The sequence below is a fragment of the Clarias gariepinus genome, chromosome 2 (genome assembly GCF_024256425.1).
Source record: "Clarias gariepinus isolate MV-2021 ecotype Netherlands chromosome 2, CGAR_prim_01v2, whole genome shotgun sequence".
In the NCBI taxonomy this organism is placed as follows: domain Eukaryota; kingdom Metazoa; phylum Chordata; class Actinopteri; order Siluriformes; family Clariidae; genus Clarias; species Clarias gariepinus.
In genome coordinates, this window is record NC_071101.1 from 41,638,415 (window position 1) to 41,666,308 (window position 27,894).

General features: G+C 39.3%; 1 protein-coding gene across 3 annotated transcripts; it reads right to left on the reverse strand.

The window, feature by feature from the left end:
* Nucleotides 1-75: 75 nt before the first annotated feature.
* map3k7 (mitogen-activated protein kinase kinase kinase 7) lies at nucleotides 76-27,894 on the reverse strand. Of its 3 annotated transcripts, XM_053481520.1 has the most exons (18): nucleotides 27,133-27,894; nucleotides 24,106-24,216; nucleotides 22,410-22,475; nucleotides 20,534-20,579; nucleotides 19,990-20,128; nucleotides 17,903-18,027; nucleotides 16,566-16,694; nucleotides 14,242-14,372; nucleotides 14,078-14,159; nucleotides 13,106-13,218; nucleotides 12,835-12,994; nucleotides 10,784-10,864; nucleotides 10,416-10,439; nucleotides 8,165-8,232; nucleotides 7,882-7,978; nucleotides 6,876-6,937; nucleotides 6,001-6,116; nucleotides 76-2,144 (listed from the first exon to the last, which is right to left on the reverse strand). In XM_053481520.1, exons 1-18 carry the CDS (start codon nucleotides 27,217-27,219, stop codon nucleotides 1,964-1,966), a joined length of 1,818 nt encoding a protein of 605 aa, XP_053337495.1. In that variant the 5' UTR covers nucleotides 27,220-27,894; the 3' UTR covers nucleotides 76-1,963. The 3 variants fall into 3 exon arrangements, with proteins under 3 accessions (XP_053337495.1, XP_053337501.1, XP_053337507.1); XM_053481526.1 differs by lacking the exon at nucleotides 10,416-10,439; XM_053481532.1 differs by lacking the exons at nucleotides 10,416-10,439; nucleotides 10,784-10,864.

A 27,894-nucleotide genomic window follows, 5' to 3' on the forward strand; every position in this document is an offset into this window, starting at 1 on the left:
CCTTAACCCGTGTAAGCGACATGAATGCAGGGAAATCTCTCTGGTGCGCTAAAATGAAAAACAATGAAGCCTGAGGAAAGTCACGCAGTGAGACAGAGAGACAGTAAAGAGTTCAACGATGTCCACCTGTCTGTTTTTATTTCAAGATGCGATACCTTTTCTGTGCAATCCCGCTCCCCATAGCTTAAGAAATCAGACGTCTTATGTACAGCGCATAGTACAGACACTCATCGTACAAACTCAACTCGAGGAAGAAACTAAACAAATTTCGTACAGAACAATTAAATGAAAAAAAAAAATAGAAAAAAAAAACACAAGGAGAGAAATGAAGATTGTGAACTTTTCGTGCTCAGAAACTTTTTTTTTGGGTGGGTGAATGAGATGTAACGAAAGTGAACAAAAGGTGACTGTGCATTGGGGGAAAAAAAAAAAACTGGGAGTGAACAAATTTCAGAAGGAGGAAAGAGAAGAGATGTCACCTGTGTGGAACAGACAAGCTCAGGGGTTCAAACAAAGGGGAACTCTCGCTCTCTCTCTCTTAGATGAGACGTAACTGACGACTTGATAAAATGAAAAACGTGACGGTCAGTGATTTCTGCAGCATATTTAACAAACTCATCTCGGACCAGATTTAGAAAAGAAATCTGGCTCACGTTAGCTTCCGGATTCCATTCCTTTGGATAAAAAAAAAAAAAAAAAAAAATTCCACTCACACACACCAATTGGTTATACTGTTAATAACAATTAACGAGTCTGCCTTATTAAAACGCAAGTAAACGCAAGCGATTAAACCTCTAAGGCAACATGTGAACTAAAGAATACTTAAAACAATTACAAAAAAAAATAAAATTCAGAAACAGATCAGGCAGGAGCAAGCCTGCTTGATTCTACAGCTTCGACCCCATCGATACCTGTGTGTGCAAGTCACTGTACGTATGATAAATAAACAAGAGGGCGGGATAAAAAAAAAAAGATTTGAAAATAAAAATACAAATAAAACTCGAACACTGATATTGTTTAGCTGGCTTGGTATCACAATTATGTAATCTTATACTGCTGAACCGGGTTAATCTGGCTAGACGGCTGATTAATAAAAACAAAACAAGAAAATCGGTTTAAAATATTGCATCTATTTTTTTTTTCTTTTCTTTTCTCTTGAGGCTCCCTTATTTCGTCACAGGCGCTGGGTTGAAGGTACAACGTGCAAGGCATACGCAAAATACATCCCCCTTTTCGAACGTTAGCGAGAAATATCGTAGAAGGTACGTAGTTTTTGCATAAGGTTTAAAAATGAAAATAAGATATCAACTAAGATATATAATATATATATAATATATAATATATACACATCAACAAAATAAAACTAGTTTAGAATCCGTGTAACTTGTAAAACTGCTGTTCACATTCTCGAGGATCGTCGGCCGCACGGCAAACGCGTGATCCTCCGGAGGGGCGGGGTCACGAGGGAGGAGCTGTGGGATGGATGACGGATCGAACCGACGTCCCTGTGAACCGACGAGGATTTACACAGACGTGGTCCTTCACTAAGGCCATGAATCTGCTGTTTAAAAACAATAAACAAAACAAAAAAAATAAAAACACAAAAAGGCTAAACTTTGGCTCGTCAGGACCATTCGTGCATGTACACAGAAAACACACACACGCTCTCTCTTTCTCACATACACACACATTGTTTTTGTTTTTTTGTAATAAAAGAGGACTGGCATTTTATCAGATGCTCTGGATCCTGTTCTGGAGGCAGCATGCGCTCGTGTACACAGTCTTGGCCTTATTCGATCCACGGCGTCGAAATGCTACAGGAGGAAATCAGGATAAACTCGGGCTGAAAAGAATGAAAAAAAAAAAAAACTAAAGAAAATGAGGCGAGCCAGTCTGCGTGTGGGGCTTGTGTGTGTGTGTGTTGTTTTTTCTTTTCTTTTCTTGTTTTTAACACGACGACGCATCATGACGTGCCCTGTCTTTTCTGTTGCTGTGCGCGGATGAGCTCCAGCTGCTTCTTGCACTGCTGGAAGTAAGTGGACAAGCTCTTGTTCTCTTCTAGAAGCTTCTTCTGCTCCTGGACCAGTCGAGAGGTGTTCTGCTGGTCCTTCTCGTCCTGATCGAGCTCGGCGATCAGCTCGTTCCTAGACAGGACACACAGAGTGAATTATTAAACACAGGTTGTATATGACAGTAATGTAGTTGTGTCACAGTTTCTTTATATTGATGTAACGTGATATTGATTAACTCGTGAAATAGATCCACGGCTACTCAAAAAAAAATAAAATGGAAAAAAAACTTGACTGAAGTCAGGACAGACATCGTGATAAACAGAGCTGGGTGTGTACCAGATATAGGGGTATTTGAGTGTAACGTTCTCTCCAGTGCCTCAATGATTCTGTGATCAATCTGCTCTAAACTTGTAATAAAGAGTCGAGATAAAGACCAGACCTTTCACATATCACATTTATAAATAAATAAATAGAGGTAAACTTGGTGGCCATTTCAACAGCACACTGTCGTTAACACTGAAAAAGACGACGGAGTATTAGGGTCAATATAGGATAAAAAAAATGTAAATAATAATAATAATAATAATAATAATAAAAAAAAAAAAACAGTTGGAAGGGGAGGGGCAGAAAATTTCCGCATTTAAAACTTAAAATTTTTAAGTTGTAAGTCGAACTTTTCGGGAACAACTTGAAAATCAAAAATGTTTTTTTTTTTTTTCCTATTAATGAATGTATCTGCATATATAGTTTGTAAGGTGGGACAAACATCACTTGTTTTGCTTTATGCCTGGATTGGAAGTTCTAATCAAACTTTAATTTTCCCTTGGAGTAACAAAGAAATACTCATTTTAGTCTTAAATCTAAAATTAGTCTTTAGTTGAGCAAGTTGTTTTTCCTTGACTTTACAACTTAATTTTTTAAATTTGAAACATGGAAATTTCAAAAGCATTGAAGAATTGGCGATGTCAGACTTGACATGATGTCGAATGGATGTTCATTGTGTCTTGTCTCAGCAATAACAGGGGATTTTAGCAGGTTCTAATGTTAACATCGATATACAGACATGTCTCTGACTAGTGTACTGCTGGCATTTTATTAACAAACAAGTTATATAAATAAAAGAATATTTATATAAATATGCTTTTATTTATATAACTTTGTACATTGGTCAGAACTCGCTCTTTCAGTGACATCTTTACGTTTCATAACTTATATATATCGTGGGGACGATAGAAAATTGTCTATCGTCTTATTTCTCTTTTATCGTTTCTATCGTTTCTAACCTAATTTTATCAATTACTTAAAAAAATATTGCATTAAATAGGCTATGACAAATGTATGATAATGTCTTGTCGCTATGCAATGCATATTCTACCCTTTATATAAGTGATAATCAAGAATAAAAATGAACTTTTTTGCAAAGAAACTTCCGTCTTGTGGTTTTGCAACATGACGCTTTATGTTATTGCGATATGCTTTACGCTAGTTAACTAGTGAGTGCTTAAAGATGGAGACGCAAGAGGTTGAAGATGAATGCCCGGAATCGCAACAAACTGCTATGCTATCAAGAGCTCTGACACGGAGCAGGAGACAGTCATGTGCAAACTCTGCCAAAAGACTGTTTCCGCGCCCGACGCTAACACAACAAACCTCTTTTACCACTTGAAGAAGGTCCACGAAAAAGAATACGGGAGAATCGAAGAAATGCGACGTAAAAAAAGTTGTGAAACAGCCCGGGCAAATGGCGAGAAAAAATATAGCCAGCCTAAAATTAAAGAGTATTTCATAAAAAAGAAAACCGTATGAAAAAACGTCCCAGCGCCATAAAGAAATCACATGTGCCATCTTGCATTACATTTGTAAAGGCGTGTATGCAGTTGAGAAGGGTAGCTTCCGAGACCATGTCAAAGTACCGTTATGCCCAGTCGTAAGCACTTCAATAAGTCGAGTTGCCTCGCTTATATAACGCCTTAAAAACAGTGTTATGTTCAACTCTGATATTTACTTTTGATACTTTATTTTGGTTTGCAAACTTTGCACTACAAGGTTGAAAAATGTTTTGTTTATTTTTTATAATTGAGTGCTTTTCTGCTCAGAAACTTGAAATGGTTGTGCACTTAAAAAAAAAAAAAAAAGTTTATTTTGATAATACTATTTAAATAACTATGATGTGGATAAAAAAATGTGAAGGCTACTGTAGCTCTACCTCCACCACATCTTTTGTCAGTTGATACATGTATATACATAAAATATATTTTTCTTATTTGTGACAGTTCAGTTAAATTTCACTGCATACTTTTTTTTGCAACTTTATTTTGAAATGATATTTTTGTCAATCTTTTCAGAGAATAACTGAAAACGTACTTTATTGTGGGAGTTATATTGTGATATATCGTGATATATATCGTTATCGTGATATAACATAATCCATATCGTGATATATGATTTTTCCATATCGCCCAGCACTACTTGGAGCACCAGAAACCAATCTGTTTAGCCGATTTTGTCGCAGCGTCATGCAAGACTGTCTTGAGAGAATTTTAATGAAACTTCGGTATTAAACCTGGAGATGAATAAAATGTGTCACGTGACAGAGCCAATTAATGTGATCGCTAACCGTAAATACACAGAGCGTGTGGAAGACACAGGAACGACCGTAACACATCTAAAAAAGCGCTCAAAACCTTTCGGAATAAAAAACAAACGCACAACACAAAACTCCAAAACAAGGAAAGTAACTCATGACAGTATGTTTATTATTCCTGCGGGAAGTTTAAAACTTTTTGTTTGTCTCATGTTCTGCATCAGTCCGGGGTGAGGGCGAGTAAAATACTAAATAATAAACTGAGAGCGTTACTCGCTTAAATCAAAATGTTGAATAAAAGCGATGTTATAAACATATATGTGCCTGATTTAATAATCTACTTTAAAATAAGCTACTAATAAACTACCTGCTTAATGTAAACAAACACCTGCACCAATAGATATTAATTATAAAATCTAAACTGAATATTTACACTGAGATTAGTTCAGATTTTCACTTTGGCTGAAATAACAGCACTGAAGTGGCTTAAGTGAATTTTAACGTCGTTTTAAAACTAAACTTTAACTTTATCTGATGTACGTTTTTTTGTTTCCTCATCTGTGATTCACTCAGAGTGTGTTTGGTTGACAACAAAAGTAGTACTTAGTGTAAACAAAGCGTAAGATACTCAACCTTACAATATTTATTTTCTTTGCATTAATAAGTTAGACTTATTATAAAAAAAAATTTCCTTTCTTCCCAGTAAATTAATCAAAGCAACTGTATAACCAAGACAAAGCAATTTCCGTTTGGGATAAATAAAGTTCTTTGAATTTTCTGCTGGTTTTATTTAATTAAAAAAAAAAAATTTGTTCGTTTTTTTTTTTATCGCTCACCTGTAAACAAACCCCATCCCTCAGTTTTAACTTTTATTTTTATGTCTTTAAGGCGTCTTCCGAGTCCTAACAGATAACTGAGCAGAGAGTGTGAAATTACACCCACGTGCAAACTCGCACAAACACACGTACCCGTCCGTGTGTCTCTCAATAAATACAGACTAGAGTGTCTTAACTGAGTCGGTTGCTGTCCTCGCGCCTTAAAGTCTTCTGGAGGACACACTGTGTTCGTTAAAGAAATGTCTTTGTCTTTAAACATGACCTAATAGGCTTTAGTCTTCGAAATACAAACAGCACAAATGTGTGTGTGTGTGTGAAAGGGAATCTTAAAATGTGTTAACGGAGCAAAGTTGCTTCATTGGAAGGAGTCCCGAATTTGTGTGCGTGTGTGTGTGTGTGTGTGTGTGAGAAAAGGGAATCTTGAAATGTGTTAATGGAGCAAAGTTGCTTCTTAGGAAGGAATCCCTAATTTGTGTGTGCGTGTGTTTGTGTGTGTGTGTGTGTGTGTGTGTGTGTGTGTGTGTGTGTGTGTGTGTGTGTGAGAGAGACAGTTAAATCAGAAACCCACTTCCTCTGGATGAGCAAGGCGATCTCTGTCTGCACCTTCAGGTACTCCTGCGCCATCTTGCAGTGCTGCTCGAACACCGCCATCGACTCCTTGGAGTTCGGGCACGGAGCGAGTGGCTGCGATAAACAAACAAACAAACACTCAAAAACAAATAAATCCCACATATACATACATACATACCCATACAGACGCCACAACTAATCATCTTCACAGCTTAAAGCTCGCCAGTCTGAGTATTTATATCGCTTTTAAAAATACCCGCCAGACCTGTGACGCGGCGACGTGTTCGCGACGACATTCCGCGAGTGTAAATAGCGTCGTTCTCGAGCGATGCTTTACGAGCTTTAATCCCGACTTAATTAAGTTCGAAGCTTTCTTTTTCCGTGCTTCTGGCATCGAGGGAGGCGAGCCGAGCCCGGCGCTGAGGCGAGCGGAAAAGTGACGCCGTTTAATCTGAAGTGAAATGAAAACTCCAGGTTTTCCTGGAAGTTTTTTTTCCCCCTTTTATTTTAGCTCAGCGTTCTCCCTGTGTATATTTCACTGATGACTCGAATGTAGTCCGTTGAGACGAAAACATTAAAACGGTGTGTGAAGTGTTCAGGGAGTAAAGCAACCAGATGTGATTGCAAGGTGAGGTGTTTTTGTTGTTTATTTGTGTGTTCACACACACACACACGATATGAACGGTTGGGGAATACCCAAAAAAAAAAAAAAAAAAAAAAAAAACCCGGCTGTCTGGACCTTTTGATCTACAAAAAGACCTGGAGATTTGGTTTAAAAACAATAATAATAACAAAAACATGGGCTCTCTTTTGGACGTCGCTGTTGTAGTACGAGAGTAAGTAGGCGTCGGCGTCTCGGAGACGAGTGTGTACCTGTAACTGGTGATCCAGGGTGAGATAAGCCATGGGGATGGAGTTATCAGAGCCGTTAGTGTCTGTGGAACAGAGAAAAGCACAAACACGGTTATGAACACAAAACATAAACCACACACACACACATTATGTGTATATGTGTGTGATGTGACATCATCATATAAATATAATAATAATATTAGCATTTATATCAATATATATTTTTTATATAATTTTATATAACAAAATTTTAACTTGTTAAACAAACGAGGTCTTGATGTAGACGAGTTTGACACTTTGTCTGCCGAGAGTCACGTGATCAGATCAGAACTGAGCCAACGGTTTTTCTCTCTCTCGCCGTGGGATTGTGGGTAATCGTCTTCAACAACATCCGGACATGTGTGTGTGTGTGTGTATACTGTTTGTTATAACACCGTGACCATGTGTGTGTGTCTTTATTTATTTCATTTTGTGTACTGTGTAATGACTGTTCTTTAGTAACTGTACTGCAACGACGGCAAAAAAAAAAAAAAGTTAAAAAGTCTGTATCAGTGCGAGAGAAATTAGTCACATTTTATTGAAATCCTCAAAAGGAGGCAAAAGCAACTGACCTTAGAGAGGTTTCCTGTTAAAGTCACACAAAAAGTGAAAGATTACAGTTTAGCCGATATCTACATCGGTGTGTGTTCAGTTTAAACCAGGACTACATTTAAAATAAATCTAACAATTTAAAATAATTTAAAATAAAAAAATGTGCTGAACAAACAGGCGCACTGGGAATAATCCCCCCCCCTCTACCCCACACACCCCCTTTTGCCGTGTCAGCTGCTTTAAGTGACCAAACACACACACGGTCTGCAAATAACCCTGACTCACCATCGCTAATTAGATTGATGATGAAGCTTACGTGATGTCTGCAGGCCTGAGAGCTGCTGTACAACACTGATTCTCTCTCTCTTACACACACACACACAAGAAAGAAGAGAGAGAGAAAAAAAAAACACATTCCCTGGAAAGCGTCAGTTACCTGTAGGATCGTCAGGTGAATAGACTAAGCATCTGTTTTTATCGGACGGGATCATCCTGACGCTGGGACTGGACGACCTGCTGCTGTTCCTGCTTTCCTGCATATTGAGAATTAAAAAAAAAAGGTATCTTAAAACGATCTGGTGGAAAAAACAAACAAACAAATCAAACAACTTTAAAATCAAATTGGAGCAGATGCTCGAGCAAATCCCAAACTCTGTATACAAACACATGATGGAATGATCTTTTCCACACTGATGCACTGGAGGAGGCGAGACTCTTACCGGTCCTGTGTCTCCAGGAAAGACGGCGGGGATGTCCTGTATTGACCTCCGTCTAAGTTCGCAGGAGGCTACAGTCAGAGAGACAAGCAAGAAAGCAAGAGTGGAGAATGAGGAGTGAGTCTGGAGGCTCTACAGGACTGAGGGGTGTGTGTGTGTGTGTGTGTGTGTGTGTGTGTGTGTGTGCACATGTGTTTGTGACACAGGGACAGCTGCACAGAATTACCCCAAGCACCAGCGCGCTGGCGTATCAACAGCACAGGCTCACACAGTACGTGACCCAAACGTGACTTGACTTCACACGAATAAAAGATAGGAGCTGAACTACCAAACTGTACGACCACCAATAGTCTAAACAAGAAGTAGGAACCACACACACACACACACACACACACACACAGCCTTTTCTCTTCAGCAGCAGTGAGTCAGCATCCTTTAGTCTCCACTGAATGAGTCAGACAGTGAAAGGATATGAAATGTAAGATTCCTAAACTCTTATTAATGGTGAATCAGTTCAACAGCATGTGAATGAGACTCGCTTCCTGTGAACTAATACTCATTATTTACAAAACTAGAGCTTGAACATGTTTATGAACAGTATCAAGGACGCAAGAAAGAAAGTGAGTAAGTAAGCAAATAAATAATTAAGCGAAATAAGATAAGAACGCAAGTTAAATCCTTAAAAAAAAGAAAAAAAAAAGAAGCAAGTCAGGACGGAGGAAGGAAAGGAGCGAGCGAGCGGCAAGACAGAAAGAAAACAAGAAAGAGGAAACAGCAAGCAAAAGAAAACAAGAAAAACTGCAACCCAGAAAGGAGAAAGACAAGTGAAGGAGAAAGCAAAGAAATTATTATTATTATTATTAAATATGAATGACAGAAGGAAGGAAATAAAGCAATCAAGCATAACTGAGAAAAGAAAAACTCAGCTAGCTAGCAAAAAAAAGAGGAAAAAAAAACTTTAAGGATCAAGCATACCAGGGAAAAGAAAAGTAGAAAAAACCCGCAAGAAAACAAGAGAAAGCAGAAGAAAGAAAAAATTATAAAGAAATAAAAGAGATGAATCATGACAGATTGCATGAATTTTTTTTAAAAAGAAATTAAACCAGCAAGAAAGAAAAAAACCCTGCAAAAAACATTGTTATAAAAAAAAAAAGGAAAAAAAGAACCACAGATCAGCTATGAAACCAGATTAAGCGAAAAATAAAACAAAAAGAAAAAAAGGATTGATTGAAGAAAGAATAATAGGTGGAAAGCAAATAATAAAAAAAAAAAAAAAAGAATAAATAAGGGACTGAGCTGGACAAAAAGAACGGACAGAAAGAAGGGAAATCGGAAATTAAGCAAGAAAAAGGCAAACTAAAAAATATAGTACAGAAAAAAAGAGAGAAAAAAAAGCAAACACACACTCTGGTCTGTGAGTGAGTGAGTGAAAGTGTTATGTTTTATTTTCGATACGCCCCAGTAAGAGTGGACCGTTTCCTTGTTTCTTCCTCGACATCCTTTTTATTATCGTGAACGCAGACAATAGCGACGAGTCTTTGGTCTGAGTGGAATGAATGAAGTGAGCACTTGTGTGTTAATCAATGTGATGAAGTGCTCTCTCTCTCTCGCACTGCTGAAGGTTCGCTCTCTGCCAGGCGTTCCTTATTTTCTGACCTTTGGATCGATCATGAGCTGTGTGAAGGAAGTGTGACTGTAACTCAGGAAACATGTTTAAAAAAAAAAAAAAAAAAAACATCTTTGCATCTAGTTTAAAACCCCAGAGCGTGTCCGAATGTCGTCTTGCCTGGAGGACACTCGAGACCTCTGGATATTAATTAAGAAGAAAGAAAGAAAGAAAGGATGAAACACTAAATCCCTTAAAGCAACAAACAAACGGACTGTTTATCCGACTACTGATCATAATGCAGAGGCGACATTTGTGAGGATTCTCTCTCAGAACCTGTACGTAAACACTGTGCTACAGTCCTGTAGGTGGCACTGTTCAGACTGATCCAGCATTGAACATGCCTTGTTTTTATACAGTAACGCCCAATCACTTGTTTGCTCCCGAGTTACAGGAGGGAAAGCTCACAAACGTCGTATCTGCTCAGAGGAAGAGGTCCGAGTGCTGCTTCAATCTTTACACACCCCCTTTAAAGCTCTATTTGAAAGAAGGTAAAACTGGCTGACACAATAAAAAAAAAAAAAAATCAACCAATTGAGTCATGACATTAAAAATACAAAAGGGAGGGAAAAAGTGGGAACTAATCACCTTTTAAAAGAAAAGCCTGTACGTCTGTAATGGGAGAAGAAATAAAAGTACGGATCAGCCATTACATCCACAACAGCCATATAAGGAGAGAAGAAAAAAAGAGACATCAAAAAGAGAAAGGGGGAGAGAGAACCAGTGGACGCGACTCCAGGACATAATCCAACAGCAGGCTGATTAGAATGATGAAGTTTTTTTTTTTTATTATTATTATTAGTATTCATAATTATAATTTTTTTGATCTGTGTGGATTTCTCCGTCCTGGAGCGACAGCCGTGGTTCTCATCACGTCCAAACCGCTCAGTGACGAGCCCCTGGGGGGGTAGGGGAACGGAATGAGACAGGGCACGACACGGCAGGGGCTCTGATACCTGTGACGACGATCTCTGGAATGTCCAGAATGGTGCCGTGCGACGCCGTTTTGCGGTGGCCTCGTTTATACTGCGGCCGAGCTGCAAAAACACATACAGAGCTGCGTACACCGACATGCAGACTGTCCTCACACACAAGACACACCTACATTAGCAAAGCTGATGGACGGGAGAGACAGGAAGATATGCAAGGCACGAGGGCATACGCAGAGAGACGGGGTGGAGGGACATACATACACACACGCACACACACACACACGTGCAGACATGCAGGATGTAAACACGGGGCTGGAGGAGAGAGCCGGAGCGGGAGCCGTGCTGCAGAGGAGAAACGGGAGCGCTCGAGACGCGCCGAGAGACAAGAGAGATGTGGGAGACTTCCGCTAGCAAGTCAGGATGAGGAAAGAATTCAGGTGAATTTGGTCATTATTGTGGTTTTACATTCTTAAAAATTAAAAAATAAATAAAATAAAAGAAAGAAAGAAAAATATCCCAGCTTGTTTCAACCCATCCACTATTTGGGTTTTTTTTTTTATCTTACAGGGACAGCTGTTGAAATCCTTCAATTTGAACCATTCTGAAATCCTAATCATTTATCGTTATACATTAAGGAAAATAAACAGTTTGGGTTTGACAATATGATTGAGTTCTAATATACATTCACAAAAGCTCCGCCCTTAAGGAACTATGAAATAAGAATTATGAGATAATTTTTTTAATAAAATGTAAAAATGTTGGAGCTCAGCTATAACCCTCTAGGTGGCGGTCTAAACTACGGGTAGTCCCCAACTTACGAATGAGTTCCGTTACGAGAGCTCGTTCCTAAGTCCGATTTGTTCTCAAGTTCGACGAAGTCAGGCTCACACGCCTTCGAAATAAATTTACAATGTAAAGCAAACCAATCCATTTGACTAAATCCGTCACCTTTCCCCACGCTGCCATCATGTGGCCATTTTGTCTCAGAGCTGTTTTTCACTGTATTGGAATGTGAACTCCGGTTTTCACTATTAGGACAGCTTTACAGTACGGACATTTTCTATCATTGTGCTCCCAGACTGATTCATCGAAACCCCTAATCCCCCCCCCACACACACGCACGCACATATACAATATACCAAGTAAATAAAAAAATAAATGACCGGCTTTCACTTTGCAATATTTTATTAAGAAAAAGTAATACGAAACTTCAGCCAAGTCACAAGTATTCTACTCATGATCAACTTTTATTTCCTGTCTTACAAGTGACACTGACTCATTTCATAACGATGCTTGAGAACTGAAGCAATTAGTCATGAAATCGGTCCATTCTTTTTGAATTACAGGTTGTTTCAGTTCTTAAGCACCTCAGACGAGAAATAAAAGTTAATTGTGAGTAGAATACTTGTGACTTGGTCGGAATTTTTTATTACTTTTCGGGTCATCCTTTTTGGATTACCCTGTACCACACTTTAGACATTTTATACATTCACTTACACACAAAAATTTTTGTATATAATTGTAAATATTGGTATCTGGCGCACTGCATTGTCTATTTTTTGAGCTATTCCCTTGACTGAACCAGATGTAGTACCGCGATTCTCGGCAAATGACTAACAGGGGTCCTAATAATAATAATAATAATAAAACTTTTTCAAGGCCACGGCTTTAATCTGTTATATTATACAGCTTACATCATGTTCATTCTACCTCTTTTCCAAATAAGGAAGTTAAAATAAAAATCTCAAAAATCACACAGATTGATGGACTTCAACAGCTGCTTTTAGGAAACAGAAGCCAAAATCAGTAGCCAGAGATAAAGTCCTGTCTTGAAGACTAGGTGTCATTAGAGAAAAATATCAAAAGGTTAGGAAAAAGAAACAAAAAAAAGTGATGGGTATTTAAAATTCAGTGATTGTCTTTTGGGATGAAATTCTTAAATAAAATCATGAGTTAATAATCAGAAGTGTAATGATGATATTTATCTCCTAAGATTGATTGTTTTGAAGAGATTTGTTGAAACACACTTGGGTTGATTAAGAACGTGTGTAGATCCACGTGCGAGTGTGATTTACCTAGAGAGAACTGCATCTTGTCGTCCTGCCTAAGCTCGGAGAGGTCGGCGCTCATTCGCTTGTTGTCCGTTGAGGGCAGACAGTGTGTCCGGCCTGACACTGACAGACTCTCAACGCTGCCTCCTCTCGACAGAGAATGCCCGGGTCTCAGTGGATCAGCCTACACGCGAGTACACACACAGGTCAGGAGTGTTTACACGTCGACAGATGTTTGTCAGCGCACGCAGACACACACACACACAGAGCTGTTTACTATCCTATAAACTCCTGCCTTTGGTTTGAACGGTGCGAACTTCTCGATGGTCTTGATGGTGTCGTTGGTGCCGGCCGGCGTGCCGTGATCCATGCTCCCGTCGTTCTTGTTGCTCATGCTCGGGAAGGAACCTGAACCAAAAACGGTCATTTTTTATTTCATTTTTTTCACTTGTCCATAACAGAAATTATAAATATATACAGTATATAACATAATAAATTATATTTAATTTTCAAGAGTTAACAACATCTGCCAGTCCCATCATAACAATAACAACAGCAGAGTGATAAAATTTTCGTGTCATGTGCATCTCTACAGCTAAACCTCGGATTGCGAGCATAAGTCATTCCGGGAGCATGCTTGTACATCAAAACACTGAGGTATCAAATCAAATTTCACCATAAGAAATAATGGAAACTCCGATGATTCGTTCCACAACCCAAAAACATTGTTATAAACAGGATTAATACAAAATATAAAGCGGAAATAAAGAAAATTCACCTGCTCTTTACCTTTAAAAATAATAAGAGAAGAGACAGGGGAGAGGAGGAGGGATTAGTTAAAGTCGTCCTACATAATATCCGAATTTCTCTGTCAGCTGAACTGGAATCTTTTTTTTTTTGCGTGACTTTACCGAGGAATCTCTCCAATTACACTTGTTTTCGCCTCCTTTCGCAGAAATGTGACGTTGCATCGTTGTTAAACATTCAGCTCTCACACTGCTACAAACTTTTTAACTTTACGAGGCCGATGTGGGAGACGATTACCCACAATCCCACAGCGAGAGAGAGAGAGGGAAGAGCCACTAGTATTATTCAAGACCTCACACATTTATCAAAATAAAATTTGTCAATAATTTTTGCTTGTCTTACTCGCAACCCAAGGTTCCACTGTATAAGGATCTCACAACCCAGTTAGATTTCTATGTAACATGCCCTGATGTGATTATAATAACCTCCTACATTACAGCCTACTTTATGTATTTAATACCTGTGCTGGTGGCGGAGTTACTCTGGCCTTCGTCTGAATATTGATAGGGGTACTGCAGAGGCTCGTCTGACCCCGGGAAATACTGCGGAGGCGAGAGAGGAAGAGAGATTAGATGGTGTGTAAGAGAGCCACAGTCAGAAGGGGTGGCGATTGATGGACGCTACCTTCATGAGGTGAGTCATGATCTTGACAATCTCCTCCATGGAAGGCCGCTGCGAGGGATCTTTGGACCAGCATCGAGTCATCAGACTTTCTATGGGCTTGGGCAGATTCTTTATGAGAGGAGGACGAGTTCCTGAGGACATCGAAAATCAATCAATAAATAACTAATCAACCACTAAATAAAATATAGACCTACACAGATGGGTTAATGGCCAGATAAATCAGATAAATTAATCTATGCACGCAAAGTGCCATTACATTAGGTGGAAATTAATACACTGTGCGTACAAATCACTGTTTTTCCCCCCACAGCTGTGAAATCTTTGAGTTGGCAACGAGCGAAGTCAGGTCTACTAAACACAATAAACAAGCAATGTGTGAGTGTTTTTCTTAATATTTCCATTTATTTTACATTTTAGAGATCCGCCCTAGTAGACCCGACTCTATTCTATCCGTACGTGAAGAGAAAAAAAATAATAATTTTAAGCGGACCCTCTTCTCATTGTGAAACTGTGTTCCTTTGCAGAGTACGAACATGTATGTGACCGTCGGTACGCCCGTCTTCTCATTAGGGCGGCAGTGTTTACTGCCTCTCAGTCCACCGCTCTCTCACGGTGGCAGAATAAACAGATACAGGAGCTGTACTGCGAGAAGGAACTACTAGTTACGCGATCGCAGGTGGCATCGTTCTCCCTGACAAATTTTTTATAAGTGTGGGCAAATATACTCTGAGGCTGTTGATATATCTCATGTAGACTCTATATGTCAAACACTGATTCGTGAATATTTTTACTACCTTCAGCATCCATTTCAACTAGGGCTGAAGCTATAGAATATTTTAGTAATCGAGTATTCTACCAAAAATGTAATCGATTAGTCAAAAATCTGATAAATTGTACTTTTGCTTTATTTAAACAGCAATGTAAAATATAAGAAAAAGATTGTTTTTTTTTTTTTTTTTAGAAAAATTAACTTTAATTTTTTAAATGCATCCAGCATTTTATCAAAAATAAACATTGTCATTAATCACAATACAAGGAATAGTTTAAAGTTGACTGAGATGAATTAAGTGCATTACAGAGCCATACATTCTTATTTTAAAGCCTTTTCTCAGATGCAAAAAAAAAGAAAAAAAAAAAGAGGTATTTCAAATGACTAAATAAAAAAAAAAAAAAACTAAAATTAAAATAAATAAATATACAAAAACACTAAGTTGTGCAACTAAACTTTCGGAATTTAAAGTATCTAAATTTACAGCTCAGTCATAACATAAGCCTTTACTGACAATTTCTGTTTTTCTCTTGCTGGTTTCTTCTTCTCTTGGCTCGCTGATATTTTTATCGCTCCCTTCCAATTTGCAGCCGCAACAGAGCGCTCCCTCAAATTAATACACAGCTAACTGTTTGCGTCTCCTTCCGCTTAGTGTGTGGCGTAAGCGTTTCTTCTTCGTCTGTGTTTACTGGCGGCTTGCATCCGGAAGCGCACTGTGTCACGCCAAACAAATAATTGAGCAAAAACCATAACGCAAGCTTTTAAAATTAATTAAAAGAAGCTTTAAGGCAAAAGGTTTTGCCTCAATCATTTTTTGAAATCGAATTACTTGAGGAATCGTTTCAGCCCTAGTTTCAACTGACGTTATGATAATTAAAGAGAGCAATGATTTTCAACACGGCATTATGTGGAAAGAACTATATTTTTCTAATACTGTAGATGTATTGCTACAAGTACCCTAGTATCTAATTCCTAGCACCTGTACAGAAGGTGTACCTAATAAAAAGTCCCCTCGGTGTACCTCCAAGCAGTTACTGCGTGTTTATGTTAGTAAGAGCAGAGTTTTCCCCCCACACACAGTATATTTGCCGAACCCTTTAAAAAAAACTGTCTATCCGCAATCGATGAATTAGCAGAAAAAACAATTAAGTTAAATTCGGAGATTAACTCTTTTTTATGATAAGGGTGTTTTCCATTTAGATTTAAAAGTCAAGTGGGCCGACTGTGATGAAACAAAGCCTATACGTTACTCCAATTTCGGCCAAATACACCTGTGAAAAACCCTATTAAAATTTGTTCAATAGTTTTTATGTGATGTGTGAACAAACACAAAACCATCTAATACTCATCCTACATCCTCACAATAATTTCTCCCCCAAATATTATCAATGTACAGACACGCCAACTTTACAGTTTTATTATAGGCATAGATAAACATACATGTAAAATGCTAATACTATAAAACCTAATCTATATACATGCCGGTGTGTTCTGAGGTCTACCTCGCCACGAGTGCATTTGAGACCTGTGGGAGAGACACTGAAGAGAGACTCACCGCGGTGCACGGCCCACATGATCCGGAAAGCTGGACCTCCGATCTCATCGAACGGCTTCCTGCGCGTGATCACCTCCCAGAGAATAATACCCCAGCTGAAGACGTCACACTTCTCGCTGTAGTTGCTGCCTATAAAGTGGCACGGGACCCAGACAAAATATATATACATATTATTAAAAAAAAAAAAAAACCCTGACAGAGCAGACACAACACGGGACTGACATGACAGACTGACAAATGAACGCTTGTTGCACCGAGCACTCTCGAGATAATCCGCGGCACCTTAACGCTCCTTCTCCTAAGCAGGAGGCAATTTCCTCTCATGGTACCTCAGAGAGGCTCAATTACCCCCCTCTCTTATTATGCTTGGAATACATCACTCGTCGCACACGCTCTTTTTTTTTTTCCTCCGCCTTTTGCTCTGAGGTCTTCTGCTAATTCGTTTATCAGTAACACAAATGAGCACTGTTGGCTTCTCTCTCTCTAATGAGCGCGGCTCTAATAGCATGGGAGGGCTGTTCCTATATTAGCAAACAAGATAACGACCTTCTCGCAGCCCGCCGCTCGTTCTTTCTTTCTTTTTTTTTTTTCATATCCTAAGCTGGAATCAAGCGCATGGACTTATTTGAAAGGCTGGCGGGAAGGAACGTCTGTTAACCTTCGAGACCGTGATTCGCCTAATTGCACTTCAGGCAAATGTTCTTCATTAGATTTCTAATAACATCTTAAGTGCGCCGTAGTTCATGAACAGTACGATGAGCGAGGAGGGGGAAATTTTTTTATTTATTTATTTTTTAAATAAACACAAACTCATGTTATGACTAACCTGTTTCATCAAACGCTGCATATTAAAGCTACTATAAGTGATTTATTAAAGCATTTAGAGCACAGCCGCTGTGTTGCATTGCAAAACATAATTCAAAACTAACTAAGGAACAACACAGCTCGGGGCCTGGAAAACTAATCTAGGGAGAAAATTTTATCAACAAACGAACCAGAATCAGACTTAATCAGAAACGAATACCGTTCAGCCTTTGACATTATTTATTTATTTTTTAAGTCAAACCCGCCACCCTGTGTCACAATCTGATGCCCTTTTTTTTTTTTTTAAACAGATCTTTAACAGATGGTTGTATTCCCCCCCACCCTCCACACTCAGACCCTCAAGCTGCTTGTTGTTCCTCAGACACGATCCATTTAAACTTCGTGCCTGGTCCCGGTCTCTCTTCATGCCTCATTTAAAACACGCTGTTTATCTTCGATTAGACGTAATGTACAATAAGTTGATGATTTCGGTGTGTTCGTGTTAGTGCGTGAGCCCCCTCTTCTAATTTTACCTTCGAACACCTCAGGAGCCATCCAGGCTGCGCTGCCTTTGTTGTTGGTCATGTGGGTCTGGATGTCGCACGCTGTCCCGAAGTCACAGATCTTGAGCACGGTGCCCCCGGCGACCAGCAGCAGGCTGAGGAAATGACAAAATTACAAGACTCAGTCTTTAATTCATCGATGCGGAATCTTAAAGTAAAGCAAGTTCCAGATTTTCAAACATTCAAGTTACAAATTTCCGCAGCTCTACGAACATTGGTCGATGAAAGAAAAAAAATATTATAATAATAATAAAAAAATAAGAGGTAGTAGATCACGTGTAGTATACAAAAAAAACAGATGCACCAGATACCAATACTTACAACTATATACCATATAGAGTGTCCGTGAATGAATAAAATGTCTAAAGTCTTATATTATTGTATGTGTGTGGTGGTGAGTAGAAGAAATGAGTCGGCCTCACCAGTTTCAATCAATCAGCTGGGAGCTAGGTGATAGAAAATATCTGTCCCATAAAGCTGTCCTGATGGTGAATAATCCTAATTTCAGAAAATTCTCAACGTGACAGAGCTGTTTTCCACTGTATTGGACTGTGAGCTCCGAGACAAAATAGAGTCTGGGATTCCAGTGTGGGGGAAAAAGGGGACAGAGATTTAGTCAAGTGGATTGGTATGGTACTGAATATTCGTGTCAAAGGCTCAACAAGACTGACTTTGTCTAACTTAAGAGCAAATCCAACTTACAAACGTGCTCCTGAAATGGAACACATTCGTAAGTCGTGGCCTACCTATAAGGAATATGATCAACATGGAGAAGCCATAATGTAGCACAAACACTCTGTTTAAAAGGTAACAACAACAACTCAATAAATAATCTATTATGTAAATTAAACAAGCAGCAAGAGTTCCATCAACGCTCCATAGACTGGGTACAATGGTAGGAAAAGAAGCAGCTGGTCGGTCACTTAAGTTTCCAGAGGCTTTTCTAATCACAGTCTGTAAATAACAAGCAACACACACCTCGACCATGCCACATTCCCAACATAGTCTTCCATCTAATGGGAGGACATGGGTGAGTGAGAACAACAAACCGTGTAATGTGTGTGTACGTGCACTACTAAATATTTTACTTGTTTTAGTATGAATATTAACTACAATATAATTAAAAAAAAAAAAAATTTAAGTCAAGATTTAAAAAATATATATTCAGTGCCAAAAGTATTCACATCCCTTGAACTTCTCCAGATTTTGCCACAATTCTCCTAATTAGTCTCACAAAGCATCGTTCAATCCATTATCTGAAAATGAACAGAGTACAGAACAACTGCAAACCATGACCAAGTCATGGACATCCACCTAAACCGACATTCAGAGCAAAGAGAGGATTAATCTGAAGGAGCTGCAAGATCCACAAATCAGGTGGGAGAATCTGTCCCCTATTATATTAAATAGTTTGTAAAAACTGTATTTTTGCGCCACTCGGAATGTTCTGCGCTCGGTACGGGATCGTTTACATCTGAGGCTGATCAGCTAGTGATGTTACTGTGACACACAAGCTCAGAAGCTTGTTTTAAGCAAACAGAGGCGTGTCTAAATCAAGTCTCGCTTCGAGGAGTGTCGGTTCCTTGAGAGTCAATTAAAAATTGTTATATTGGAGATTTTGGATTAGAAATCTTATGTAATATATGAAGAAGGAAAACGCACGCAAAATCTTTTGGTTTACATTAATGCCCTGATTTTATCTCAAAGGGACTTCGCTATTTGTTCTTCACATATTCTTTCTATTCTAGATCTTCAGATATTTTTTTTTAGAGATTCAGAGATTGATCATGTGCATAAACACTTCTTTTTAAACACTGGATTTTCAAACACCACACACACTTTTATAATTGTGCCGCTGCATCTGCTTGATGTTACGATCTAGTAGCTACACAAAATTTATCCACTAGATGGCAGTACAACAAGCCCTTGAGTAAATCTTTATGAAATGAACCTTTTGGAGTGGACACCTAAATGAGGCTTCACCATCACTACGATCAGGCAATCAAATATTCATAACTGAATCGATTGAGTGAGTGTGTGAGCGTAGCAGCGCTTACTTGGGTGGCTTGAGGTCCCTGTGAATGAGCGCCTTTGGTTTCATGCCGTGGAGATACGAGACGCCCTGAGCGCACTGCAGACACCAGCTCATGGCGTGCGACGCCGTGTAGTGAGGGAGAGGCTCTGCGCCGTGCAGCACTGTGGTGGAAAAAAAAAACAATGTGAAATTATATAAAATAGCGCTTTGGACCCATCTGCATTTCGTATAGAAATAAAATGGATTTAATTAGAATTATACTTTACATAAATTATAAAACCGCACATAAAAATTACTCAACCGATAGAGTTTGCGAAATTATTCAGTACAACTAATGAGATTGCAAAAGATTGCATAAGTTTTAACTCCTGTTGCTGAGAAACTGCAAACTTTTTTTTCCTTCTCTCCCCTCTCTTCAGGAAAGAGGTTATCACTCTTATTTTAATCTTATAATTCAATTACAGCTCACAAGCCAGGTTTCATTTACACCGATTTCACTGCGTACAAGGACGATTTTATTTTCTCTTTCGTATACGCTTTTCTTTTAAATGATTTAAAACACTCACCGTTATACAAAGAGCCCCCTTCTGCATACTCCATCACCAGACATACCTACGGAGAGAAGCGCATTCCCAGTAAGTGCCAACGTCTAAACAACAAACAGGATCTGAGCGCATGATTTTACGCCATGTCTAACCGTTTAGACCTAAACAGGAACATTTAACTAAACAAATGGTTCCTGGAGATAGATACAGTGGTGTGAAAAACTATTTGCCCCCTTCCTGATTTCTTATTCTTTTGCATGTTTGTCACACTTAAATGTTTCTGATCATCAAACACATTTAACTATTAGTCAAAGATAACACAAGTAAACACAAAATGCAGTTTTTAAATGATGGTTTTTATTATTTAGGGAGAAAAAAAATCCAAACTTACATGGCCCTGTGTGAAAAAGTAATTGCCCCCTGAACCTAATAACTGATTGGGCCACCCTTAGCAGCAATAACTGCAATCAAGTGTTTGCGATAACTTGCAACGAGTCTTTTACAGAGCTCTGGAGGAATTTTGGCCCACTCATCTTTGCAGAATTGTTGTAATTCAGCTTTATTTGAGAGTTTTCTAGCATGAACCGCCTTTTTAAGGTCATGCCACAACATCTCAATAGGATTCAGGTCAGGACTTTGACTGGGCCACTCCAAAGTCTTCATTTTGTTTTTCTTCAGCCATTCAGAGGTGGATTTGCTGGTGTGTTTTGGGTCATTGTCCTGCTGCAGCACCCAAGATCGCTTCAGCTTGAGTTGACGAACAGATGGCCGGACATTCTCCTTCAGGATTTTTTGGTAGACAGTAGAATTCATGGTTCCATCTATCACAGCAAGCCTTCCAGGTCCTGAAGCAGCAAAACAACCCCAGACCATCACACTACCACCCCCATATTTTACTGTTGGTATGGTGTTCTTTTTCTAAAATGCTGTGTTACTTTTACGCCAGATGTAACGGGACACGCACCTTCCAAAAAGTTAAACTTTTGTCTCGTCGGTCCACAAGGTATTTTCCCAAAAGTCTTGGCAATCATTGAGATGTTTTTTTAGCAAAATTGAGACGAGCCTTGATGTTCTTTTTGCTTAAGTGGTTTGCGCCTTGGAAATCTGCCATGCAGGACGTTTTTGCCCAGTCTCTTTCTTTTGGTGGAGTCGTGAACACTGACCTTAATTGAGGCAAGTGAGGCCTGCAGTTCTTTAGTTGTTGTCCTGGGGTCTTTTGTGGCCTCTCGGATGAGTTGTCTCTGCGCTCTTGGGGTAATTTTGGTCGGCCGGACACTCCTGGGAAGGTTCACCACTGTTCCATGTTTTTGCCATTTGTGGATAATGGCTCTCACTGTGGTTCGCTAGAGTCCCAAGGCTTTGGAAATGGCTTTATAACCTTTACCAGCCTGATAGATCTCAATTACTTTTGTTCTCATTTTTTTCTGAATTTCTTTGGATCTTGGCATAATGTCTAGCTTTTGAGGTGCTTTTGGTCTACTTCTCTGTGTCAGGTAGCTCCTATTTAAGTGATTTTTTGATTGAAACAGGTGTGGCAGTAATCAGGCCTGGGGGTGACTACAGAAATTGAACTTTTAACTGTGATAAACCACAGTTAAGTTATTTTTTAACAAGGGGGGGCAATTACTTTTTCACACAGGGCCATGTAGATTTGGAGTTTTTTTTCTCCCTTAATAACATAATCTTCATTTAAAAACTGCATTTTGTGTTCAATTATGTTATCTTTGACTAATAGTTAACGGTTTTTGATGAGCAGAAACATTTAAGTGTGACAAACATGCAAAAGAATAAGAAATCAGGAAGGGGGCAAATAGTTTTTCACACCACTGTATATATCTATATATCTATATATTAAATATAATAAACTTTTAGCTGAAGGGTAAAAACGATGACTTACTGGACTCTGACACGATCCATACAACTTGACAATGTTGGGGTGATTCACACGAGACAGCTGACGAAGCTGAAGGGGACAAAAAAAAGGACAGAAGTCGGGCCAAGTGAACAAATCATTTGGTAGATTCATCAGTACTGGTGCAGGCTGGGAAATGAATGAAATTAACTACGCTGTGTAGACGAATATAATTCTTAATAAATAATGTATGAGAAACATTAATGAGAAATTGTGCACGAGAAGGACACATTTGTTCATGTTCTCTGCTGATAAAAAAAAAAAAAAAAAAAAACTCAATCTGTAAACCAGAGTTAAAACTACGGTACACGGCAAAATATACAGTGCTGGAACTCGCGCATATTGGACGCATGTTTGCGAGGCACAAGTGCAGACGCACGTGTTCCAGGTAGTGAAAATTAAGTTGTGTTGTGCAGTTGATGTTGGAGATGATGTCGGAGGGAAAAGTATTCACAGTCGAGTTTTATTTCCGCTCACACGGAAGTGGTCATGAATAGGGACCGAGTTTAAAAAAAAGATTGCAGAACACATGCCTTCCTCGTACCGGACCCATGTCTCAGATCTTACACCACCTGATGCAGAATGTTAAAGCAAAGTGTGTTCAACTGTAAAGATGCGCCCAGAACTGTTCCTGCATTACGCAAGCAAATCGATAAATTAACACGGCAGTACTGTGTAAAGGTAGTTCCCTGACATACTAACGAATTCCGTTCCAAAAGCACGTACATAAGTCCGATTTGTTCTTAAGTCTGACAAAGTGACTCTTATACGCCTATGACACGAATATACAATGTACAGCATACCAATCCACTTGATTAAATTTCTGCCCCCTTTCCCCACACTGCCATCATGTGGCCAAACACCATAACCGCACCTAAGGAGTACTTGATCTCACAGTCTTTATCTCTGCACATTTAAATCACGAGGGGAATCCCGGACACCGTTTTGTCCCAGCTGTATTGGACTTTAAACTCAGTTTTGTTGAGGATTTTCCAAAATTAGGATTATTCACCATCAGGACAGTTTTACAGGACAGACATTATCCATCATGGTGCTCACAGACTGATTCACTGAAACTGATGAGGCCGACTCATTTGTATCTGGTGCACTGCAGTGTCTATTATTTGTACAATACACGTGAGATACATCTGCGATTGAACCAGAAGTAGAACTGCGGTCTGGTCGTATCTGCGGAAATTCGTAACTCGAAAAATGTTTATATGTCGGGGACTACCGCAGCACTTTATCCTGTTCAGTTTTCTCATCTCCTCATCCCCATACTCCCGGATCTACAAATTTTATCCAACCATCAATGCCGTCTTGAGAAAACTTTCTACCTTGATGGAATCCAAATGCTGGAATAAGTGCATTAGAGAAATGAAGGGAGTTTTCACTCTCGTAGCTGTGTCCTGTACAGTCCCGGTTTGACCTGAACACCCCTCGTAGTAGCCCGGAGCCTCTGCTGTAACTAACTTTACATCTGCAATGCATTCTGAGACTGGGAAAAAAATCTGCACTACTTCTTCTACACTTAGGTGGATCAAACCAACACCTGAATACAAAGGTCGTAAAGGGGAACAGGGCTCTAAAGAAAGAAAGACGTCAGGATTAAACCGGGATTACGTGAAGATCGAGGGAGCTCTAAGGGAAGCGGCTTAAGTCTGATTAGATCGGATCGTACCTCTACGACAAAGGCAGTCCTTTCTGATTCACTCTCTATGGTCTTGATGGCCACGTCTTTGCCTTTCCATTTGGCTTTGCACACGACCCCAAAAGCTCCTCTGCCCACCACCTGGAGAAAGAAAGAAAGAAAAAAAAAAAGACAACAGAGGTCATTTTAAGCATTAATTAAATCGAACCTGCTCCAGCTCTTTACACCTGGGTGGAGTCTGACCCGAAGACAACTTGTTGTAGTGTCCTCTACAGCGTCCTGTATGTAAAGGTCAGAAAATGAGACCGGCGTGTGCTACAAGCATACAGAGATTCTAGTGGAGGCAGACGGCACTGATTACGTCGTGCCTAAACATCCGTGCTCAGGACGGTTCCCGAGGTTGGAAAGATTGTTTTCTGACTGATCAAAATGAACCACACTTTTAAGAGTCAAGCTTTCTCTGAAACGATCCAGGGTCCCTAATGTGACAACGGCATTGCAGATAAGGTGATCCACAAGGGTTGCGTGGCTCACGCAATACAAAGGCGTTTCACTGGACGGACGCAAGATTAGTACAGATGAGTCATCGAGGAAAGAAAGCGTCTTTTTCCTGAGCTTAGGAGGTTAAAAAACTTATATCGATGTCCGTGACACTAATGAACAAGTACAAAACAAATATCTGTTGTTTATTACAGAAACACATAAAATGAGAAATACATTTCTGTATAACATGTAATTCCACAAGATGAAGCTGGACTTATTCCCAGACTGGCTACACTGTATGGACAAAAGTATTTGGCCATACCGGCAATGATGTTGTTTACAAAAAGATATACTTCAATATCCTCCTGAGACCCAAATGTCCTCGAATATGTCCTATATACACATTATACCACACTCACGCAAAGTCAGCCAAAAAAAATTATACAGACTGTTCAGGAAAAGAAAAAGTGTTTGATGTATGTTACATTAATATATTATTATACATCAATATATTATGCATAGCAATAAATATAGTATTTAAATATTTACACAAGTTTTTCTTTTTCTGAAGTGTGTATACATTGTTTTGTCTGACTTTTTTGGTGTACATACTAGGGCTGGACCAGAATATTCAAATATTCGTTTGGAGGGATGGCATTCGATTTTTCATTTTGAGATTTGAATACTCGGAAAAAGAAAAAAACAAAAAATTTTAACCCGCGACATCGATCCCTGCGAAACGGTTCTCATTCGCGCTTAAATGACACATCGCTCAGTCATTGAGTTTGCCCATGTCGCTTCAAACGCTTTCGCCGAGTGTGTTAATAGGACGCAGGGTAAATTGTGTTTATTCCTTGCTCCCTATTCAAAAGAGAGTCCTTAAAGTTATCCTGCCTACTCATGTTACTCTGCGTTTGGGTTTACCATTCACGCTACAAAGGTCTAACCGCTAAAGCTACGTCTTCTGGTGTACTTAGGTTAGTTCACACAAAAATGCGAAGAAATAAAAAGCACTCCCTTGCGTCCGCAGCAGTTGGATAAACTGTTCGACATAAAAATGCAACAGACACACACTGAGAGATTCCTGCCTTTATTAGAGATAAGAATATATTTAGCCCCCTCCCACCGAAGCTTTGAGTATTCGATGTTGATCACTACCAAATACTCGAAGCTCAAAAAATGGTATTCGGACCAGCCCACGTACATATACAGGATTAGATTGCTAGGGCACCTGCGAATTGTGAAAAAATGCTAATTTTGGATGTGGTCAAATAGATAAATAAATACATAAAAAGAAACATAAATGAATAAATAAATAAATTATATTATATATTTTTTTCATTATTATTAAAGTTAAAACTCTAAATATGCTCCCAAAACACTTAAATCTCATTTCAAATTTAGCTTAACACATTACCCTTAAAAAAATGTATCAATGTAAAGTCAAACCTGTATACTGTAGAGTACTGTACTGCTGTGTCTCCCTCAGTGCTAGTATGTAAAATACCAATGTTACCCCTCAATATGTGCTGTAATTCATTCAAACGCATTTTCTTTGGTATCAGTACTGTAGGGTAAATACAGTAATAATAATATTTCACCATCCAAAGCCTTGTTTCTCTCTATGGTCGCTTTGTGTTCTCTCTACAGTACTAAAAACATTATACAGTACTATACTTTTTATAGATATTTAGCAGAAATTACATTAATATTTATGTTAGAAAGTTAGAAAATTATGTAGTTTTTTTTTGTAGTTTAGCGTTAAAATGCATGAAAAATTATATATTGCCACAGAAAAAAATAGCGGAGGATATTTTCGGTTTCTGTGAAAAATTATTAGTAATCTGCGAATAACTGAGGCTGCAAACTCTGAACTGAGACTTTGCAATTTAATGTCATGTTATTTAAAGATTTTTCCCCAGAGCTGTTCGGTATAATTCTTCTGCCACACTTCTTTCTGGTTGAAGACATCACCTAATTAAATTCATCGTTTTCAGCTATAAATAACGAGAAACGGACAGTAGAAATCACAATGTACAGAACAGCAAAGTCCAGGTTTCAGGAGAATCTTTTTTTTTTTTTTTTTACACAGCTATAACAGCTTCTACACTCTTCTAGGAAGCCTGACCACAGGATTTTGGAAGTGTTTCCTTGTGGAAATCTGTGGCCCATTCACATTGTCGGGCATTTATAAAGTTGGGCGCTGATGTTGGACGAGAAGGCCTGGCCGTTCCAGTTCATCCCAAAGGTGCGAAATCAGAGTTGTGTGTGAACTCATCACACCATGTCCTCTACTGTATAGTCCTCGCTTTGTGCCCTGGAGCACAGTCATGTTGGAATAGAAAAGGGCCTTCAACAAACTGCTGTAAGCATAGCATCGTCCAAGATGTCTTGGTCAGCTGAAGCATTAAGATTACCCTTCACTGTGGCCTGATTGATTGAAACACCTCAATTCAATAATAAACAGGTTTGGACAAACACTTTTGTCCACATAGTGTAGTAAAGACATGTAGCTTTTACATTTTTCAGGTTATATCACACTATACATCACATCACAAGATTGTCATATCTCACCTCTTCCACTTCAATGTCTGCATACTCAATCTCTTCGAAGGGATACCCAGGAGGCGTCTCGAGCATTTCTGCGGACGGGACAGACATGGCTAGCCTGCTAGCTAGCTAACAAACACCAAGCTTGAAAAACACGACGGTGGAAAATATCAAGGCTAGGGACATTCAGTAGGCAGCGAGAAGGACGTCTCCTGTGGGGAAAAGAACCAGGGGCTGTCCTGCCAGGCCGGGCATCTCACACGCAGACACACCGACAGGGGTTTCTGCAGCAACTTTGGAAAGTTAGCTAGCTAGCTGGCAAAATAACGAACAAGCTAGCATAGCAGGACCGGGCTAACAAGTTAGCTTTAAAAAAAACAAAAACAAAGTGCGAAGGACGTGGCAGGAGACAGACACGTTACCTGTCGGTCTGCAATAACGTGTTTAAAAAGGCAACAGGTGGAGTTTTTTGTGTTTTTTTGCGCCGGAAACATAAACTGAATAAAAGTAAAGCGACAGCCGATAATGCGCGCTGGAGCCGTTAGCTAGTTTGCTAGGCCGCTTAGCTTAGCTTAGCTCCCCAGCTAACACAGCTTCCCCGACATTGGGCTTTCTTTTTCAAAACGTCTCTCCGTCTCACACACGGCTTCCCACCCATTCCACCACCCGCACGAACTTTAACTCGTCCCCTCCATGTTGTTGTTGTTGTTGTGTGTCTTTGCGTGTGTGTTGTTTCTGCCCCCCCGGTGCAAAAGCGGCTTCTTTTCTGGAGCTTCAGGAAGTGAG

What these genes read in the sequence shown, in the direction of transcription:
- map3k7 (XM_053481520.1), bottom strand. Translation starts at nt 27,219, where the DNA reads ATGTCTGTCCCGTCCGCAGAAATGCTCGAGACGCCTCCTGGGTATCCC. An exon ending in AGGGGGCTCTTTGTATAACG is followed by an intron (nt 20,129 to 20,533) that starts GTGAGTGTTTTA and finishes TTTCCACCACAG; the next exon opens with TGCTGCACGGCGCAGAGCCT. An exon ending in ACAGGCTTTTCTTTTAAAAG is followed by an intron (nt 8,233 to 10,415) that starts GTGATTAGTTCC and finishes CTCTGACTGTAG; the next exon opens with CCTCCTGCGAACTTAGACGG.